The sequence below is a fragment of the Mchenga conophoros genome, linkage group LG3 (genome assembly GCF_057382185.1).
Source record: "Mchenga conophoros isolate Kocher_MC1m ecotype Shallow Benthic linkage group LG3, M_conophoros_male_GT1.1, whole genome shotgun sequence".
NCBI lineage: Eukaryota > Metazoa > Chordata > Actinopteri > Cichliformes > Cichlidae > Mchenga > Mchenga conophoros.
Genome location: NC_140528.1, coordinates 12,563,870 through 12,584,381, shown reverse-complemented (window position 1 = coordinate 12,584,381; position 20,512 = coordinate 12,563,870). Strand labels below are relative to the sequence as shown.

The following is a 20,512-nucleotide window of genomic DNA, read 5'->3' as shown; positions in this document are numbered from 1 at the left end:
GAATGCTTATTGCTCTTATGATACAATTGTTTACAAGTGTGAAGTTTGATTTCACTTCCAGATTTTGCTTTCCAGGCCATGATGGTGTGTATGCAGGCTCCTGGCAGAGCCAGGTGTTAAGCAAACTTAATATGCAAAACACGCTAACATCTTTTATTGCAGGGTTACGGAGCTACTCCAGCGGAGATGCCCTGATGTTGCCTGGGACATGATCTGGCTAACCTTTTTCTTTAAGACAGGAATCCAGGTTTGATGAGTTGACTCATGGGAGTGTCCATGCGTCAAGAGGCGGGGTCCAGGATTAACATTAAACAATGTTTTCTATTATTGTTGCAGTGATTTGTGTGATTAACAGTTTATTTACAGGTATTAAACCTATTCAAGTGGTGCATCCATGTTCAGATGAGGCTTTGATGGCCTATAAGTGAAGTTCACTGAACTAAAGAATGTGGTTTGATGATTGTTGACATGCTCTCCAAATAGAAGTTTTTCTTCCTAGCAAGGAAATACAGGTGCAGCAGTCTGCTGAAAGGGATCTCCTGAGAAATCTTCAGAGACCCAGTGAGAAACAAGAACCATTCCAGGCATAGCTGACAGCCCAGGCAGTGGTTGAGGTCAAAGGTCGAGCTGTTTGGGGCCCATCATGAGACCAGACTTTGGAGCCACAGCAAGGACCACGAAACTGCGTTGGAATGAGAGCTGGGCCAAGGGGGATTTCCAGAGGCCAACAGAGGAGATTGTGGACAACGGACGGACACCTGAAGGATGAGGGAGCGTGCCAAGCTCCATCGACAACGCAGAGGGAGTCTAAGGATGGCATCATGATTCTGTGAAAGCACAGGAACCAGAAGCTATGGTGGTGATGACAGCAGTTTCCTATGAACATCACCTAATGCTGTGCCACTATACTGTGCATACGATGACACTCTGAAGGCTGCTGGGATCATAACAGCAGTAAGATAACTGAACCCAGCACCCTTTTCACAGAGGGGTTTTTCTGCAGAGCATGGACAATGGAGGAGTCATAAGTATTCCCCTCACAAGACGAAGGCCTGAAGTGAGGTGATGGGGGTTGATAGAGGCCATAAAACTAGAGTGCTGAGAGGTCTGCAGCTTTGGAGATAGCTGAGACCCATGTTGACAAACAACAAAACCAACTGGTATGTTTTAATGTCTATTCTACATACATTTGGACTCTGGTCCTATGGACAATGATGGAAACAACTGGAAGAGACATCTATGACGCCCTGCAGAACTTAAACCACTCTGCAGAGAGACATGTGATTTGCACACCCGGAGGAAACACCACCAAGCTAAGATGTTTTTGAAAATGTTACTTTCTTATTTTAACTATTAAATTAACAATTTCTTTGTTTGTTTGTAGGATGCAGTTTGCCATTGGATGAGCTCAATGAGGAATGGGATAACTGCTAATACATTTGTTAAACTGTGTGCTTTTACAGTAATTTAGGGTGATTGACATATGCTGTGTATAAAAATGTTTGCATTGACACTGTCAGACATGAGGTGATCATAACTGGGAACTTTTCTAGCATAATGGTCAAAAAGGGGGGAATGTTAGGTTTTGTATTGTTGATTGTCATTTATGCTTAGAAATATTTAACCATATATGCTTAGAGGTGTATAATCAATTGTGTAGTGATAGGCTGTGTGATCTTTAGCAGGCTACAAAGGCTTGGTGTGCATTCTAGAGTGGAATGCACACCCACATCCTAGGAGCATAAGAGAGGTCCTATCTTCTCTTTGTTGATATATGGTATAGCAAACACACGTATATCTCTTTAAGTATAAGAGCCTTTTGTTCAGATGGACCCGCTAGACTCCTGGCACCAGCTTTGGGGAGTCTTCACAGGGTCACATCTTGACCTCACACACACACACACACACACACACACACACACACACACACACACACACACACACACACACACACACACACACACACACACACACACACACACACACACAGTATTCTTTGTTCACATGAATACCTATGTAAGATGTTACAGTATATGTTAATGACCCTATGCATATTCATGTAACCACAATAAAAGGAGTGCTATGGGGAACCTGGCTGAGAGTCTGACGGAGGTCAAGTGGTGGAACGACACTTGACTCCAGGCCAGGTCTCCCTCATGCATGAGTAACAAGAAGAACTTTGCCTACTTCATGTCTTGCTTGCTGTGTAATTATATTGTCTTCAACGTTCCAGCGAATAGGTTCAAGCTACAAACCTATCACTGATGGTGTGACTGGATGTAAACTGGTGCTGGAGTTCACCTCCATGTAACAGGTTCACTGTTACATGGCGACAAACAACCATTCGCACTGTAAACTTGTCATTTCAGCTGCTGCAGGAAATCTTTTTAAATCTTTTTCTCCTGAATTCCTTCTGAAAAAATCTGAACACAACAAATTGGTGACCCAACGTGATTTTTCAGTTGGAAAGGACAAAAGGAGGATTAGAGAGGCTTCTGACGGATTCACTGTCAGACGCCAGAACTAGAGGAAACTGATTCACCCTCACAGAAGGCCTTCAAAATAAAGGTAAGAAGAGCCTGTTATATCAAAAGCTGCAAAATTGGGCATAAACCAAATTAAAATGTGAGTAGTGAGCGGTTACAGTTCTCTCAGTGACACTGATCTGTTAGGTGAGGCTGTGTGCAGACAGGAATAGGACCCAAGGTGCAGACTCCGGAGACAGAACTTAAACAAAAACAGCTTTAATGCTGAACGCAAACATGACATAACTGGAAAATGTCAAAAATAAACTAACACCGGTGGACAGGCAAAACACACAGCAAAATAAACGGTAGATCGCGACACAGACACTAAGAAACACAGGGCTTAAATACACAGAGGGAGCAATCAGGGAATGGGTAACAGGAGGGAAACACAGCTGGGACAAATCAGAACTGACGAGACCAAAGAAGCGTAAACTGAACACACTGAGATAAGACAGAGACCTTCAAAGTAAAACAGGATACGCATAACACAGACTGAACAGAGACACAGGCTCATAAGCAGGCACTACAAAGGGAACAGAGACGTGGGAACAGGGCAGACACAAACACTGACTGAACACGGGGATATAGGAACTTAAGATACACATAGACGCGAACTAGACAAGGGGATGCAGGTGATAGGGGAGACAGAGCAACTAAAGAAGACAGAGACCTAAACCATAAGACAGAACTCAAAGAAACCAAAAACTAGACAGTATAAATAATATCATAAACTCAAAAACCCTGGGTCGACGACCCAGGCATCCTAACAGTACCCCCCCCCCCCCCCCTTAAGGGCTGGCTTCCAGACAGCCCAAACCAAAACATCAAAATCAAAAAAAACAAAAACAACCCAACCAGGGTGGGCGGCAGGGGAAACAGGATGGAGGGCTCGAAACAAAACAAGGAGCCAGAAACAAGAAAACAAAAAAAAAGTGCAAACACTGGAGCCTGGAAAGCAACAGAACAAAACACAGAAACAAAGTCCAAAACAACAGCACCAAGGCCCAGGCAAAGTCCAAAAGCAAACAAACAAAAGAGCTCACGAAAGGCGCAGAGGCCCAGGCAATAGTCTCAAAAAAGTTCACGGGGGCCAGCCCGGAGGCTGACAGCACGATAGTCCAATCCCGGGCAGTTCAGGGGGGTGGCCCGGGGGCTGATGGTCCAAGAGCCCGGAAAACAGTTCAGGAGGCCGGCCAGGCGGAAGGCACCGACGGCGACCGAACAGGTCAGGAGGCCGGCCAGGCGGAAGGCAGCGACGGCGACCGAGCAGGTCAGGAGGCCGGCCAGGCGGGAGGCAGCGACGGCGACCGAGCAGGTCAGGAGGCCGGCCGGGCGGGAGGCACTGGTGGCGGAGCAGTTCAGGGGGCCGTCCATGATGGCGGCGTAGGTCAGAGGGCTGTCCATGACGGCAACGACGTCCAGTCATCGGCCGGACAGAACGTGCAGGACGAGCAGGCCGGACAGGACGTGCAGGACGAGCAGGCCGGACAGGATGTGCAGGCCGGACAGGACGTGCAGGACGAGCAGGACGTGCAGGATGTGCAGGCCGGACAGGACGTGCAGGACGAGCAGGACGTGCAGGACGAGCAGGCCGGACAGGACGTGCAGGACGAGCAGGACGTGCAGGCCGGGCAGGATGTGCAGGACGGGCAGGACGTGCAGGACGGGCAGGACGAGCAGGCCGTGCGGGACGTGCAGGAACAGACAGATTGGAGACCTCAGGGGCAGACAAAACTGAACCCTCGGAGGCTGGACCAGGCGGAGCTGCAGAGGCTGAGGCCAGACCAGGCGGAGCTGCAGAGGCTGAGGCCGGACCAGGCGGAGCTTGTTTTGGTTCGTTCGATTTGGATCAGAGAAGAAAGCAGGCCTGAGTCCAGGTAAAGGTGTCAAAAATAGTGATCTTTATTACACACTTCTGAAACAGAAGCATGGGAAGACAGACATACAGCAAACAATCTCCTCCGGGCGGAGGCTCCTCCATGGTTATATTACCCTGATGACGTCACACAGTTAGATCTTACTGGAAATGATATCAACTCCCCACACTCAACAAGATTCTCTTATATAGACATCAGGATGAGACTTTTAGAGAAAAACAAGTGTGTTCTTATGTGTATTTTGTGAGGCTGTGTGTCCTTATAGAGAGGATGTCCTGGGACGACCTCCTCTTATTAATAAGTGTGTATGTGAGACGTGCGTGTCTTACGTAAGGTATGTGCATGCTAGTTTTAGGCCTGACTACGTGCAAAACTGAATGTAGCAGTCCAAGGTCCAACAGGACCCTCCAGCTCAAACGGTGATACAATGCTGTGCAGTCCATTTGAGACTGATTAGAAGATGATGATGAGCATACACCAATATTCACTCAGATTAACATAGATATACTTCAGAGATTATGCTGTCATCAGATTCAACAATGATAAATGATTAATCAATGATGGTATGATTATAAAATGTCATCATAAGAATACAAAATAAAATATCTCTTTTCCACACTCCTCCTCTTTGGCCATCGGCCAACCTTTACCCAATTTGTTTCACTCCTCCGTCCAGGCGGCCTCTCGCAACGGCATCATGTACCCCGGACCAGCTGAAGCAGCTGGACCAGTGTCTAGGGCCCTGCTTACCAGTTTTACCAATACACGCCTTACCAGAGGAATGAGACAACATCCGATCATCAATATGCCTAGAAAAACTACAAGAGAAAACATGGCAGACATAAACACTTCTCCCCATTGCCCAAAAACCGAAGTGATCCAGTCTCCCAGCCCCGTGTCCACCCCTGATTGCTCGTGCATAGTTTTAGATAACATTTTTAGACTCTCAAGCGCCCTGGTAACCGTCCCATCGGGGGCAGTGTTGTTGGGAATGAAGGTGCAACACAAATCTCCGAACATCGCGCACACACCCCCCTTCTCAGCTAACAACATGTCTAGCGCCATTCGATTTTGGACCCCCATTAGCGACGTCGGACCTAATTGCTCCACAAGGCCTTCCACTGCGTCCCTAGTTAGATTAGAGAGTCTCAACACATTATAATGGACATAGTTAATGCGATCAACATTTTTATTTGGAGTTACCCACAAAAACATACTTTCAAAGCCGGCCGCTATTTGATTAACTAACTTATACTCATCTGGAACTCCCCTGGGAACTCCTATTGAGTCAATCCAGGTGGGCGAGTCCCATCTTGGATCATACCTGTGCATACCCCCTGTGCTTCTTCTTCGTCTGGCTGTCGTCGACGCATTCGTGCCCCGCTGTAAAACTGTCCCTTGTCTACTCCCCATGAGCATCAACGGTGCACCTAAGCGCACCAAAGCACATGTTCCTACACTCCCCAAGGGAACCTGCACCAGAAGGGTGTACTGCCCACAATAATAATATAGCCCACCCCTGGCCCAGGTGCCTATAATTGTGTTTGGGTCACTTACATTATTGGTAGTTCTGCCTGGAATCGTCCTCTGACACCAGCTTGGATCAATCCTCCCTACCGTATACTTCACTCTGTCTGTAGAGAACTCAAAACATGTATAATTGTCTCGTTTAGGTGTGAATGAGCCTGTTAGTGTTCGTTTATCAATTGGCGGATATAAACCTGACAAAGTAGTGCAGTTACCTGTGTTCGCCGCCTCTCTAGTTAATCTCAGCATACAATCATAACCCCACTTATCCTCTGGATACAGAGGAGCGGGTTCAGTAAACAAACGAGGTCTAGCGGTAGCACAAGCAACACAATCAACCACTTCCTGCTCTTTAGCATTCTGAGCCACCCAATCTAACCAAAGATTCCTATCACCAAAACCTGTGGCGCGCTCTATTAACTCTTGAGGTTTTAATCTAGTGTAATCAGTGGCAACAAACCATTTCTCTTCCGAGACCTTGTAAGTAACTGTCTCTAAGGGATCCACTTGCTCTGTGTGATTCATTACAGAATCATCCCCAATCGGTTTAGATCTGGGATTGAATAAGTTCACCCGAATTAACCCATATGGATCTGTCCCTATTTTATCTACCCCTATGACTAGATAAAATGCACCTCCGTCATACCCTGATTCCGGGAGCTCGCTCCATGGTCCTAGGGAAAGAGTGACAGGGTTATTTGTAACAGAAAAATCTCTCTGAATGGCTATCCCTTCAAGGGCCTTTGGCACTGTTGGCTGCCATCCTACTCCTGTCCACGCAACCACATCCTGCCAAGAACACCACTGATCCGTTATATAAGTATAAATGCCTCCTTCCACGTCTGGGCCCCACACCGACTTTCGGAAGCACACCATTGGGTGATAACAAACCCACACAGCATAGGTTCTCCAGCTGCTACCGTCTCCTGAACATTTAATTACCTCACACAAGTCGAATGTGAACGCCGTCGTAGACCCATTAACATACCCAAACTCGACACCGCCACTGGCTTTGAGACAGTTATCGTTCCCACCTGAACCAACCGCCCGCTCGAAGCGCGCGGATCGACCTCGGCGTCCGGGCAATTCACCTGTCTGCCAAAAAATAAACAAACATATTATAACACTTATCAATGCCAATACCCCCGTTAATTTCCAATTTTCCCACAATTTCATGGTCAGAGTTCCCAGGCTCTTTTTACTTTTACTTTAAACTTTGTGATAATAATATAAGGTTATAAGAATAAGAGTATAAAGTTCTGAGTATAAAAATATGTGGTTAACATACAAAACTATTACGATTCCTTTAAACTATCAAATACTTCAGACTAGAGCCCTAGCCTATTAGGAGCCTGGAATCAATTACTGCTTGGCGTGTGTCGCTCCTCTTCATTCTTCACCTCAACCCAGGTTAGACTACTGGGGAGGATCGTAGCACAGGGGGAGAGGATTATTCTGTCTCTATGTTCCCCCCTGTGTTTGTTGGGGTGGAGCTTAGCTCCAGCAAGCTCTCGTCCGCGACTGCACACTGAGACCAATGAAACCAGGTCTCCCCTTTCCCCCTCAGACGGACCGCACTGGTGGTTCGGGCAATTACTTCGAATGGTCCGGTCCACCTCGGATCTCGCCACTTCCGCTTAATGACCTTCAGCCACACCGCCTTGGCGTCGGGGACGGATCTGTCCTCCGCTTTCACCCCCTCTCCAACCTGTTGTGTGAAACTAGACACAAGAGCTTTTAATTCTTTCCAACATTCAATATGTTTTCTGTTACTCTTTATACTTTCTTCCGCCGGGACTGTTGTCCAAGGACCTGGAAACTGTCATCCTGTCAACAGCTCATATGGCGTGAAACCTGTGGATTGGTTAACACAACATCTTATTATCATCAGTGCAATGGGCAGGGCTGCCACCCAATTTAGCCCCGTCTGAGCAGAAATTTTAGCAATCTTATTCTTCAGGTTTAGGTTCATTCTTTCTACCTTTCCCTGCGACTGGGGGTGATATACAGTGCCAAATCTATGTTGCAATCTCAGCTTCTGCTCTACCTCTGCCAAATCTTTATTTTTGAAATGAGTCCCATTGTCTGACCTAATTCTCTTAGGAAAACCATGCCGGGGGATGTAATGATTGATTAAACACTTAATCACACTTTTTGCATCCTCCCTCTTTGTTGGCCACGCTTCGGGCCATCCTGTCAGAGCATCCACACTTACCAGTAGATATCGAACTCCTCCTGGTCCCACATCGATCATGTCAGTAAAATCAATGACAATCTCTTCCCCTGGTCTTTCTGGAATGGGGAACTTACCTGCCTCCGGTTTAATCACTGGCTTTGGATTGTGCCTCCCACAGATCAGACACGTCCTGGCTTTTTCCTTAATCATATCCCTCAAGAAGGGATGCCACCAATGGCACAGATGTCTTCCCATCTGGGCCACACCTACATGACCAAGCCCATGCGCTTCGGCAATCTTCTGTTTTGCCAGGTTGGCTGTCAACACTGGTCGTCCGTCAGGTCCTCGCCAGAGACCTCCTTCTTCCCAGGCTCCTCGACTCTTCCAGATCCCCTTCTCTTCCGGGGCCGCCTCCTCTTGAGCCTTCCTGGCTTCCTCTAACATGTTAACCCCTTGTTCTTCCTCCACGGTTATTTGCACCATCTGCCGTAGTGCTTTATAGCCCGCTGCCTCCTTCGCGGCTCGATCGGCTTCCTGATTTCCTCTGGCCACCATGCCAGTCCCCGAGGAGTGACCTTTACACTTTATGATACTCACCTCCTCTGGATCTCCCAAGGCCTGCTCAAGTTCCTCCATTTCCTTTTTGTGGCAGATTGGTGCATTCTCAGCTGTCCTGAATCCTGCTCTTCTCCATTGGGCCAGCTCCACGTGAGCTGCTCCAAAGGCATAAGCTGAGTCCGTGTAAATGTTGACTCTTTTTCCTTTTGCAAGTCTTAGTGCTCGACTTAGAGCAATTACTTCTGCTCTTTGGGCTGACTGCTGCCCTTCAAGTCTTCCAGCCTCCTTCACTTCAAATTCGGCCTCTCTTCTGCAAACCACCGCGTAGCCTGCTTTCAATCCTTCCTCATCTCTGTAGCAGCATCCATCCGTGAACCCATCTTCAGCTCCTGTCAGAGGTTCTGCTTTCAAGTCTTCTTTTATCTTCTCGTCAACTTCAGCTCTCTTTGTGCAATCGTGGGGTTCACCTGCTCCTCCCATTAAATCTGCCATGTTAATTCCTTCATGTGTGAAGGTCAAGTTGGGAGCCTCTAAAACTTTACAGACTCTCTACTGTGTAAGTGGTGTCATGGTGAAGGCTTGTGAGTTAACATATGCCACCACACCATGAGTGGTCAGCACCTTCAACGGATGGTCCCTCACTACATGTGCTGTCTTTTGTATAATCTTTGACACCCCAATGGCATGCTGAGTGCATCCCGGATGCCTTGTCTCTAATGGATTCAGTCTGACGCTGACGTACATCAGTACATCTCTCCCTCCGCCTTTTTTCTGAAACAACACCCCATTAACTATCCCGTGTGTTTCTGAAACATCAAGATAGAAGGGTTCATCATAATTAGGGATGGCAAGATCAGCCGATCTTGACAAGTCCTGTTTCAATGCGATAAACGCCGACTCAGTGGCCGATGTCCATGGCAGCTCAGCCTTTAAGTTTCGGACACCTACCGTTTTCACCAAATCCCTCAAAAGGGCTGTTTTCCCTGCATAATTTGGAATGAAGTGATGGCTGTATCCTGTCAACCCTAAGAATGAGAGCAACTCCTTAACCGTACGCGGTTTTGGATGTGTCAAAATCTGATCACGATGGGTGTTTAGCAAACCCACTGATTTGTGAGCAATGACTCGACCCAGAAATGTTACTTCTGGTCGGACCAACTGCAACTTTCCTTTACTGACCTTGAAACCGCACTCCGCGAGTCTCTTCAGTATGGTGAGTGAGGCTGCCGTACATGCCGACGCTGACGGAACCGCAATGAGCAAATCATCAACATATTGCACCAGTGAACACCCCTCTGGTAGGTGGCATGGCGTTAGAGCTTCTTTCAACACTTGGTTGAAAATGCCAGGGGAGAGTGCAAAGCCTTGTGGCAACCGTGTGTATCTGTACTGTTGCCCCCTATATGTGAACGAAAAAACGTCCCTCAGAGACTCATGTAACGGGAGACAGAAAAACGCATTCGCTTGATCAATACATGTAAACCACTTCTGTTCTGGTGTTAATGCCGTCAGTGCTGTGTCAGTACGCAAAATGGCATTAATGGCTCTTAAATCATGTGCCATTCTGTACTTTCCTGTCCCGTGCTTCTCTACTGGCAAAATAGGAGTGTTCCAGTAGGAATGAGAGGGCTCAAGCACCCCTACTTTCAATAGCCCTTCAATAGTTTCTGCAATTCCCTCCTCAGCTTCCCTCTTTTGCCTATACTGCGGTTTCCAAATTGGCATTTGCGACTTCAGCTGGAACAAAACAGGCGAACAAGTTGCCAGGCCCACATCCGTAGGCCCTGATGACCACAAGGTGTCAGGAAGAGTCGCAAGTGCGGCAACTGCATCCGCATGGTCTATTCTTTCTCTTCCATGGATTCTTGAGATTTGTTCATGCTCCAAAATCACTGTGTCCTCTGATTGACAAGTGATACGGTAAATTTTGCACTTTGGCGAGTACCAAACATCTGGAATCTGAGTAGCTTGCCAGCCAGGTTCCTCAAGGGCTCTCTTGACCATTGTTCCCAGCTCTCTCGCCTGATGACCCTCATGGACCGCCAATGTAACGTGGGGCACTGAATCAGGTCCCATTTTGAACCAAGGCCGTTGCTCATCGGTTAATTTTACTGCTGCAGCGACGCCTTCAGGACCAACATAGATGTTTTGAGAACACACATTCCAGGTCTGACCCTCAAGGTCAGACTGGAACAGGTCCCTATAAATTTCATCATCGTTCCTATCATAGAAGAGGGTCACATGGAATGGATCTCGGGGGGAGAATAGACCGCCAAGGCCATAATCCAAGGTTTCCACAACTGATACTGTCTCAGAATGCCTTCTTCCACCAACCGACCCCAGTATATATCCGCTGTAGATTGTTCACAGTCCTGCAGCAAATACTGGTTCTTTGAAGAAGTCCCCAGGCAAAGGAATTCTTTTCCTCCTGGAAGTGTCACAGTTAGTCCATCTGCTGAACACATGATAGTGGCCCCCAGTTTAATGAGCAGATCCCTGCCCATCAAGTTCACAGGCACATGGGGAGATACCACATAGCTGTGGTGTCTGTTTTCCCAGCACCGTCAGGGCTGGATTGGTTGTTGGCAGAGTCATCGGTACCCCACAGAAGCCCACAACACTGACCACGTGATTGGAAAACGTGGCACTGCTTGGTTTGTGTCTCAGTGTTGAGTAAGTCGCTCCAGTGTCCACAAGAAAGGTCATTTCAGTACCTTCCACAGTCATCGGCAACAGAGGTTCCGCCATATCCCTGCCGCCGGATCTCTGCGGGTCCCGTCAGTACAGCTCCTCCTCTCCGCCCCAATAGGCCAGAGGATACTGAGCCACTGGCGCCATGCCTGGGTTTGGAGCTTGATGCCCCCTTGTCTGGAATGTCCTGCCTCGCGGCGCTCTTTGTGCCTGGGGTGGTGGTTGATAACTTGTTTCTGGTAGCCATGGCGTAGGACAATTACGAGCCCAATGTCCTCGTCCTCCACACCTTCGGCATACACTTGGGTCCAGCATAGGTCCCCCCAGACCACGACCCCTTGGTCCACCTCCCCTTTGAGATCCACCACGCCCCCTCCACGGCCTAGTAACCCCCCAATTCCCTGCGGGTCTTCCTGGCCTTGATCCATTGGCGGGCCACCGGTCATCAGGGTACAGAACCGGATCCAAATCTGGCCAATCTGGCCCAGGATCGCCCTGTAGCTGTGCCACCAGCATCTTTTTAGCTCCATCTTTGTTTTCCTTTCTCTTTTCATTTACTTTTTCTCTCGCGTCAGCCAATTTCAATTTTACTAACTGCCCTTGCGCCTCCTCCAGCTCCTGTTTTTTCTTGTTCACCTCATCTCTTTCCAGCTCAAGTCGATGTATTATATGCCTCTCCCATTTTGCTGAATCCGCCACCGCAAAGTCTGGATTCTTCTGTAGATCTGCTCTCACTCGTTCTGGCAGACCTGCTAAAACCGCACATCGGAACCACGCCCGCGGTTCTCCATCCTGCCCAGGATGCTCTCCAGTTTGGAGAATCCACTGTTCTTTGGCCTGTTCTATAAATTCTCTAGGGGACTGTTCTGGGCTCCAAACAATCCTAGGGATAGTGCCAGTATTATGGGTCGGATACTTCTCACGCACTGCATCAGAGAGAGCATTTCGCACCCTTGCATAGGGGACATCGTTTGGTTGGCATGCAGTTCTTGCTATCTCTTCCACATCTGCGAGGCCTCCATTTCTGAAGGTCCTCCCACCGATAGCTCTAAAATCACCCAAGGCCATCTCCTCTCCTTCTGTCAAATTCGCTAGTCTTCTCAACCAAGCCGCTCCTCCCTCCGTGATCGGGGGCAGCTGCTTCACCAGAGCCTCAAGATCTCTGATATTATAGGGGTGGTAGACTGGTTCACCCCGTGGACCCGTCAATAAAGGCATTGTGAGTGGCAATTCCTCCTCTGTGTCACACTGCCCTTCTCCGGTTTGCAATGCAACATTCTGCTTCCGATTCTTTTCAAAAATCGACGGTCTTTTATCCCTTGCTTCATCCAGAACCCTCCCAGAACGAAGCGTCGTCCTTCCTGGGGGTCCCTGAAAGTTTGGGGCGAGTCCTCCCCATTCCAGGTTCGACACTTCTCTAGACTTTCGCGCTTTACTTACAGAGGCCGCCAAGTCCTTTTCCAATGCATCCAGCGTTTGTGCTACGCTTTGTGGTGATGCCACGCCTTCTTCCTCCAGTTTTTTCAACATCCGTTCCAACTTTATCACAGCCTCCCGGTTGTCAGATACTTTCCCAATGACGTGGCCCTGCCACTGTTCTTTCACACCGTTGTCAACCGTCGGCCTCTGACTAGTTTTTTGACTCACCTTTAATGACCCCTTCTGGTATTGCAGTGAAGGCGAATCTTCCTCTGAGGTCCAGACCTCCTGGGATGAATTTCCCTGGGTGGGCTGTTGTGGTGTCACCTGACCGGTACTTGTGGAAGCCACAGGTTGAGCTTCTTCTGCAGCTCCATCTGGGCTAAAAATAGAGGGAGGGATCAAGATCACCCCCCGTGTAGTGCTTCCTTGTGATGTCCCAGCAGCTGGGTGGGGCTGACCTACCTGTGATCCAGCTGCTGATTGAGACTGGCCCACTCTCGTGTCCGCCTCCTCTGTGGCCCGAGCAGATGTCAATGGTATAGGATTCTCCTGTACGTCTAGAAGTCCTCCTTTAACAGTTCCTGTTTTTCCTCCCGGCCCCCAGAGGGTGCCTCCCTCCAAAGTCACCACTGGACAGATATAAGGGGGAGGTGGGGCACTCAGGAATTCCTTCAGGCTGGGATATAATGTCCCCCCAGCCTCCGCTTCCTTTGATGAGACTGGTTTGGTGTCTTTCACTTCCTCTTGCATCCAGTGAGAAACGCCTTGAGAAACAATCATAAGCTTGCAATACTTATTTTGTTTTTCAATCATACGTTTCTTTTCGGCCTTTAATTTTCTCCCCTGAAGACGTCCCAAGGGTTCCTCATCAAGCTCTTTAATCCTCTTCTCACATTTCTCACCTTCCAGTTTAAAGATGGAATGTAGAGGGATTCTGTCCTCCAACGTCTTCTGGTGATTGTCACATAATTCCTTCACTTCTTTTTCCAAATCTTGGCAGTGACGGGCAATTTCCTTTGAAGTCCCGTCTTCAGTAATCTTAATTGCCTTCTTCAATTGCTGTATTTGCTCCTTCAGAGGCTTGTATTTCTTTCCCCCACCAGGGGTCGCCTTTTCCTCTTCAGCCATTTTTTTTTTCGGCCTCACTTACCTTACCAAAATGGCCGCTCCTAGGCTCCTCCTTTTGGGGTTGCCTTAGTACACTTCCCTTTTCGGCAGTCAGACTCCCACCAGCTGGCCAAGCTTAACTTCCGCTAAGCAGCTCCAGTCGGGGAGAAACCTGCCCACAGACACACACACACTCTAATCCTCCTTTACAAGAGAAACCTCACAAACCTCTGCAACAGTTTTAAGCACGCAAAGCCAGCGAAAATTCAATCTCACATTCACTCCTTAACCACTGCAAAGTTTTACACACGAAACTAATCCACTCAATCTACCATGCACGCCGTTTGTCTCCCTATAGCGAGAGAATCAACCACTCTTTAAAAGACTTTATATAAGCAACATCAAAATAAAGCACAAATCTCTGCCTTTCTCCAGGCCGAGAAGGAAATGTAACCCAACCAGAAAATCTCCCAGCAATCACACAAAGTACTCAATTTTCGCCAATATCCTTAGCAGTCCTCCTATTTTACAGGAGTTTTACACGAGAGATCATTACACATTAGATCCTATCAAACCATACTCACTTTAGGGAACACACTCTCACAAGATTAAGAGGTTTAATTTATTTAACCCTTGTGTAGTGTTCATATTTTTGTTACTCAGCCAGTGTTCATGGGTCTGGTGGACCCGCTAGAGTTTTGGCTTTCCAAATTAACTCTATCAAACAATTTTATGTTAAATTACTCAACAGATGTTTACTTCATCCCAATTACAAGCCATATGAACAGCAAACATGGTTAATTTTTTCCCTTTACCTTTGTTAGATCACATTTATGAATTAATGTGCTTCTCGTTTTTTGTTTTTTTTTATAAAATGTTATAAAAAAATAAATCAGTTATAATCAAGTGGAGTGAGTGGAAAGACACAACACATTTACACGTGAAGCAACATGTTTCACAACTAAATGACATCAGCTGCTCATCAATGGTGACATTAGGCCCAGGGTTGTAAAACAGGGGGAGGTGGTGCACCCACTTATCCCACACTGTCCTGATGGCAGCTAGCTTGTCTCTCTGCCGTTGAGCTGGTCTGTCATCTCGGTTATCAAAACGGATAATCCTGGAAATTTTGTTGAAGTTTTCCAGAGACATTGATGCACGGAAAGGTTCGTGCCGGTTTCTGCATCCCACAAGATTCTGTGGATTCCCCTTTGGACCTGAAAACTCCTGCAAGGATAAGAACCCCAAAGTAGGCCTGTAGATCAATTTGGTCCATCTCCTTCCACCTCTCTCCAAAAACACACCTTCATTCTAGATTACTGCAAACTAGAGATGGACCGATCCGATATTACGTATCGGTATCGGTCTGCAAACCAGACCAGAATAATTTTCTGGATGGAATCTGGGATGAAAAGCTCAAATGAAGACTTGATGTCCTGCACATGAGTAACTGTCAGCCGTGTTGGCCTTGGCTTATCACAGTAACAGCTCTGTAGGGTGGCTCATTTCTTGGGCAAGAAGACCATTCAATTTCACCAGTTATTGACATCCATATTTCTTCACTTGCTGTCTGGTGGGCTTGTTCTGGTCCTGGAGCTGGCTGCTGATGGGGTACTCGTCTTCGTTTTGTTACTAAATGGTGCTCAACCTCATCCTCTTCTTCAAAGTCACTGTCAGACTCTGAATTTTCAGAAATGTGAAATATTCTGAAACCTCTTTGTCAACATCATCATCCAAAGCTCCTCTCTCTTCCAAAATCAATTGCATTGTCAGGGTCTGCGGAGGCAGACCGTGCGGAAACGTGTGTGGTGGACCCAGGTGCGAACACAGGCGAGGATGCAGGAGTGGATTTAAACAAAAGCGAGCCGTTTATTATGGCTGATGAAAAGGAACAAAACAGAGTGAAGGCAGCATAAGAGTAACCGTTCAAACGAAAACCTAAACTGGAAATAAACTAAGGAAAAGCTATGGCTTGGAATACGGAACACAGAGGTGGTAACACAGACGACGCGACACAGACTGTATGAAACACAGAGACTAAATACACATGAGGGATGATCAGGGGAAGTGGATGCACACGGGGAACACAGGTGACACTGATAATCATAACAAGACACGGCAGGAGTGAACGTAACACTGATGGGAGATGGGCAAAGTAAAACAGGAAGTACACAGAGGTTCAAACAGGAGGGGAGAGAGCACGGGGAGAACGCAGACATAACGGGCTGGGGAAAACATAGAATAAAACACAAAGAGAGACGAGGGCTCATAAATACACAGAGGGGCACACAGGGGGTGAGAGTCACGAAGGGAAAACACATAAGGAACAACGTAACAGATCAACCCAGGAAGCATGGCCTAAATAAAGAACAAAATACAAAAATACATGAAAACTAAGAATACTGGGCCCACATGGCCCAGGACCATGACATGCATGGCCCTCGCAGCAGATAATCTTTTGCCATCTTGATCAGTTGTGATAAAGAACCACACTGGCAAAGTCTTATTTATAGTATTATGCCCCTAATTTGCAGGTGGGACAGGGTATGAGAAAATAAAATTTGGATCCCTCAAGAAAGAGGGTAAAATGTGCGGGAATGTAAGAGCAGACGGTGTTGATAGTTGAATTTTCAACAATGTTGCAACTTTGTGCGGAGCAGGAGGGGAAGAAAACACTATCAGCAGCACCAGAAAGGTGGAGGACAGAGTGTGGGAACACAGGACCTACACTTTCAACACTTTTATTAGACCTGGGTCCAGTGGACCCAAACACCTTGTATGTAATGTAAATGCGTGGGGGGAGGTACAGTATGCGGTCATCGAAAATTTGTTCAGATTTATGTTCTTCACAGAAAATAAGCCAAAGCCAATGAATTTCAGGTTGAAAAAATAATTAATTGTTAAATTTTTCTTTTGAGAAAAACTGAAAACGGGTCTCACAGACCCGAACACCATACAAGGGTTAATATACTGAAATCTTTTAATCACACTTCTGAAACACACCTTCACCGAACCCAAACGAAACTAAGAAGCATAGAAATGGAGAAATAGGGAGACGAGACACAGCCAGCTGCCACACAGACACAGCCTGAGCGCTCAGCTCGGCCCCCACCTTTCCCTTCTCCTCACAGAGGAGCGCGTGCCCGTGACTTCTCTTTTTTTTTTAAAATACTGGAGAGAAAAGAAAAGAGTTTTTCCTGTTCTCACTCTGGAAGCACACAAGCAGCTTTATACAGTCTATATAAGTAATTTACACTTTATTTACACACGGGCCCGTATAAACGTAAGAAAAACACCACATGCCAGAACAGCCTATTTTTTTTAATTTCACCTCTTATTTCTATACCGGTATCCCTACGTTTTCGACTAATTTAAAAGCATCTTTTCAGCCCAGGGCCGCGCCCTTACTGATCAATTAAACGCTTCGGGACACGCCCTCCCGATCGCGGTCTAATTCCTAAGCTCTAATTAATTTATAACCGTTTCCCGCAGCTGGGAAGGAGCTCCACCTCTGGCGCTAGTATCAAACCCACGCCGTCAGCTTTACTTAAAACTCACAGGCCAACGACGTTGACTGGTCCCGGCTGGGTCCTCGACCCTGTCAATCAATGAATGCAGTATAAGGCAATCACTCATAGAATGCCTAGCCTGTCACTGGGCGTCCCAAGTTCCCACGGTAGGCCTACCGAGCTTAAACATAACAACGCGTCCGTTGTATGTGGCGTCTGCCAAAACGCTGAACAACTGCATTCCTAGGGGGACCACCCCGCCCCCAGTCCTAAGAACATTTACTTGTTTTAAAAGCCTCACTGTGGGCACTCTGCCCCCCCCCCCCCCCAGTTTAATTACCTGAGGCCCAAAACCGCGTTTTACTATTCAATTAAACCAGATTCCCTACACTACCTATTGGCTGTCTGGCCTCAACCCACATTTAAACCTTTTAAACCGTATTGACGTAAACACATAACATAACCTCTTAACTCAACAGTTCACTCCCCAAAATAAACAGCAAGACACTTAATCAAAAATCACTATGGACAAACACCAGAAGTCTATACTGAGTGAATATTATCTAATTAAATTTAGTTTTAACTTCCAATATAGCGCCTTTGGATAAACATCAACAGGTGGCACTACTCACCTTTCTTATCTCGCCTGGCGTCACTCAGATAGCTGCTGGCCTTTGTCCCTTTGTCACCTCCAAGAAGCAAGCCGCAATCTCTTCTCCTCCCCACCGGGTCTTCGGCACCAAAAATTGTTGTGGTTCGTTCGATTTGGATCAGAGAAGAAAGCAGGCCTGAGTCCAGGTAAAGGTGTCAAAAATAGTGATCTTTATTACACACTTCTGAAACAGAAGCATGGGAGGACAGACATACAGCAAACAATCTCCTCCGGGCGGAGGCTCCTCCATGGTTATATTACCCTGATGACGTCACACAGTTAGATCTTACTGGAAATGATATCAACTCCCCACACTCAACAAGATTCCCTTATATAGACATCAGGATGAGACTTTTAGAGAAAAACAAGTGTGTTCTTATGTGTATTTTGTGAGGCTGTGTGTCCTTATAGAGAGGATGTCCTGGGACGACCTCCTCTTATTAATAAGTGTGTATGTGAGACATGCGTGTCTTACGTAAGGTATGTGCATGCTAGTTTTAGGCCTGACTACGTGCAAAACTGAATGTAGCAGTCCAAGGTCCAACAGGACCCTCCAGCTCAAACGGTGATACAATGCTGTGCAGTCCATTTGAGACTGATTAGAAGATGATGATGAGCATACACCAATATTCACTCAGATTAACATAGATATACTTCAGAGATTATGCTGTCATCAGATTCAACAATGATAAATGATTAATCAATGATGGTATGATTATAAAATGTCATCATAAGAATACAAAATAAAATATCTCTTTTCCACAAGCTGCAGAGTCAGAGGCCGGACCAGGCGGAGCTGCAGAGTCAGAGGCCGGACCAGTCGGAGCTGCAGAGGCTGGGGCCGGACCAGGTGGAGCTGCAGAGTCAGGACCAGGCGGAGCTGCAGACTCGGAGGCCAGACCAGACGGAACTGCAGACTCGGAGGCCGGACCAGGCGGAACTGCAGACTCGGAGGCCGGACCAGGCGGAACTGCAGAAGCTGAGGCTGGACCAGGTGTAGCAGAAGCCGAGGCAGAAGCTGGACCAGGCGTAGCCGAGGAAGAGGCTAATGGCGGCTGGATGGGCTCCTCGGGCCCTCCAGCTGAGGTGGCGTGAGACTGAACGGGCTCCTCGGGCCCTCCAGCTGACGAGGCGTGAGGCTGAACGGGCTCCACGGGCCCTCCAGCAGGAAGAGACGGCTGAAGCGATTCCTTGGACCCTCCAGCGGAGACAGGTGGCTGAAGCGATTCCTCGGACCCTCCAGCGGAGACAGGTGGCTGAAGCGGTTCCTCGGGCCCTTCAGCAGGAAGAGACGGCTGAAGCGATTCCTCGGACCCTCCAGCGGAGACAGGTGGCTGAAGCGGTTCCTCGGACCCTCCAGCGGAGACAGGTGCCTGAAGCGGTTCCTCGGACCCTCCAGCAGAGACAGGTGGCTGAACGGGCCCCTCGGACCCTCCAGCGGAGACAGGAAGCTGAACGGATGACCGAGGAGAGGAGCGACGGTGGCGTCGCTTCCTTTTAGACGAGGGAACAGGAACCGGTGGAGAAACGGAGACCTCCTCCTCATCCTCCGACCACACAGCCGCCAGGAAAAAGGCAGGCGAACGGACAGGCGAACAAGGTCCCAGCTGGCGTGAGGAAGGGGAGGAAGCCTGCAGTGGCGATGAGGCAGAATGTGCGTTGTCCTGCGGCAGCGGTGGGGAGGATGTAGTGAGGGAAAGAGCAAGCTCACTAGCCCTGACTTGCTCTCTCCAGGCAGTTATGGTGTTCCCCAAATCAGTGTCCTTAGCAAACTGGCTAAGCTGGGGATTATGCTGAATGATGGCCTCCACCGCGCTCAGCCCCACTGCCATGGTCCTTAAATCCGGGGACTGGGCGATGCGGTCGAGCAGGCGCACCAGCCGCTCCATCTCACCGTTGAACACAAAGGAAAAAGAGTCTGCAGGGTCCATGTTCTGGTCGCGATCTTCTGTTAGGTGAGGCTGTGTGCAGACAGGAATAGGACCCAAGGTGCAGACTCCGGAGACAGAACTTAAACAAAAACAGCTTTAATGCTGAACGCAAACATGACATAACTGGAAAATGTCAAAAATAAACTAACACCGGTGGACAGGAAAAACACATAGCAAAATAAACGGTAGATTGCGACACAGACACTAAGAAACACAGGGCTTAAATACACAGAGGGAGCAATCAGGGAATGGGTAACAGGAGGGAAACACAGCTGGGACAAATCAGAACTGACGAGACCAAAGAAGCGTAAACTGAACACACTGAGATAAGACAGAGACCTTCAAAGTAAAACAGGAAACTCATAACACAGACTGAACAAAGACACAGGCTCATAAGCAGGCACTACAAAGGGAACAGAGACGTGGGAACAGGGCAGACACAAACACTGACTGAACACGGGGATATAGGAACTTAAGATACACATAGACGCGAACTAGACAAGGGGATGCAGGTGATAGGGGAGACAGAGCAAC

General features: G+C 47.9%; 3 protein-coding genes across 3 annotated transcripts in view; 1 reads left to right on the top strand and 2 right to left on the bottom strand.

Moving 5' to 3' along the window:
- Window positions 1-20,512, top strand: part of LOC146577283 (protein NLRC3-like) — a 682,649-nt gene that overhangs the window by 354,553 nt on the left and 307,584 nt on the right. The window lies entirely within an intron of this gene.
- Window positions 1-20,512, bottom strand: part of LOC146577293 (protein NLRC3-like) — a gene marked incomplete at its 5' end in the record, with an annotated part of 140,589 nt that overhangs the window by 87,293 nt on the left and 32,784 nt on the right. The window lies entirely within an intron of this gene.
- Window positions 616-19,978, bottom strand: LOC146577296 (uncharacterized). Its single transcript, XM_085269725.1, has 7 exons — window positions 19,298-19,978; window positions 18,979-19,225; window positions 4,167-4,352; window positions 3,881-3,968; window positions 3,659-3,790; window positions 3,379-3,608; window positions 616-758 (listed from the first exon to the last, which is right to left on the bottom strand). The coding sequence occupies exons 1-7, from the start codon at window positions 19,976-19,978 to the stop codon at window positions 616-618; spliced, it is 1,707 nt and encodes a 568-aa protein (XP_085125851.1).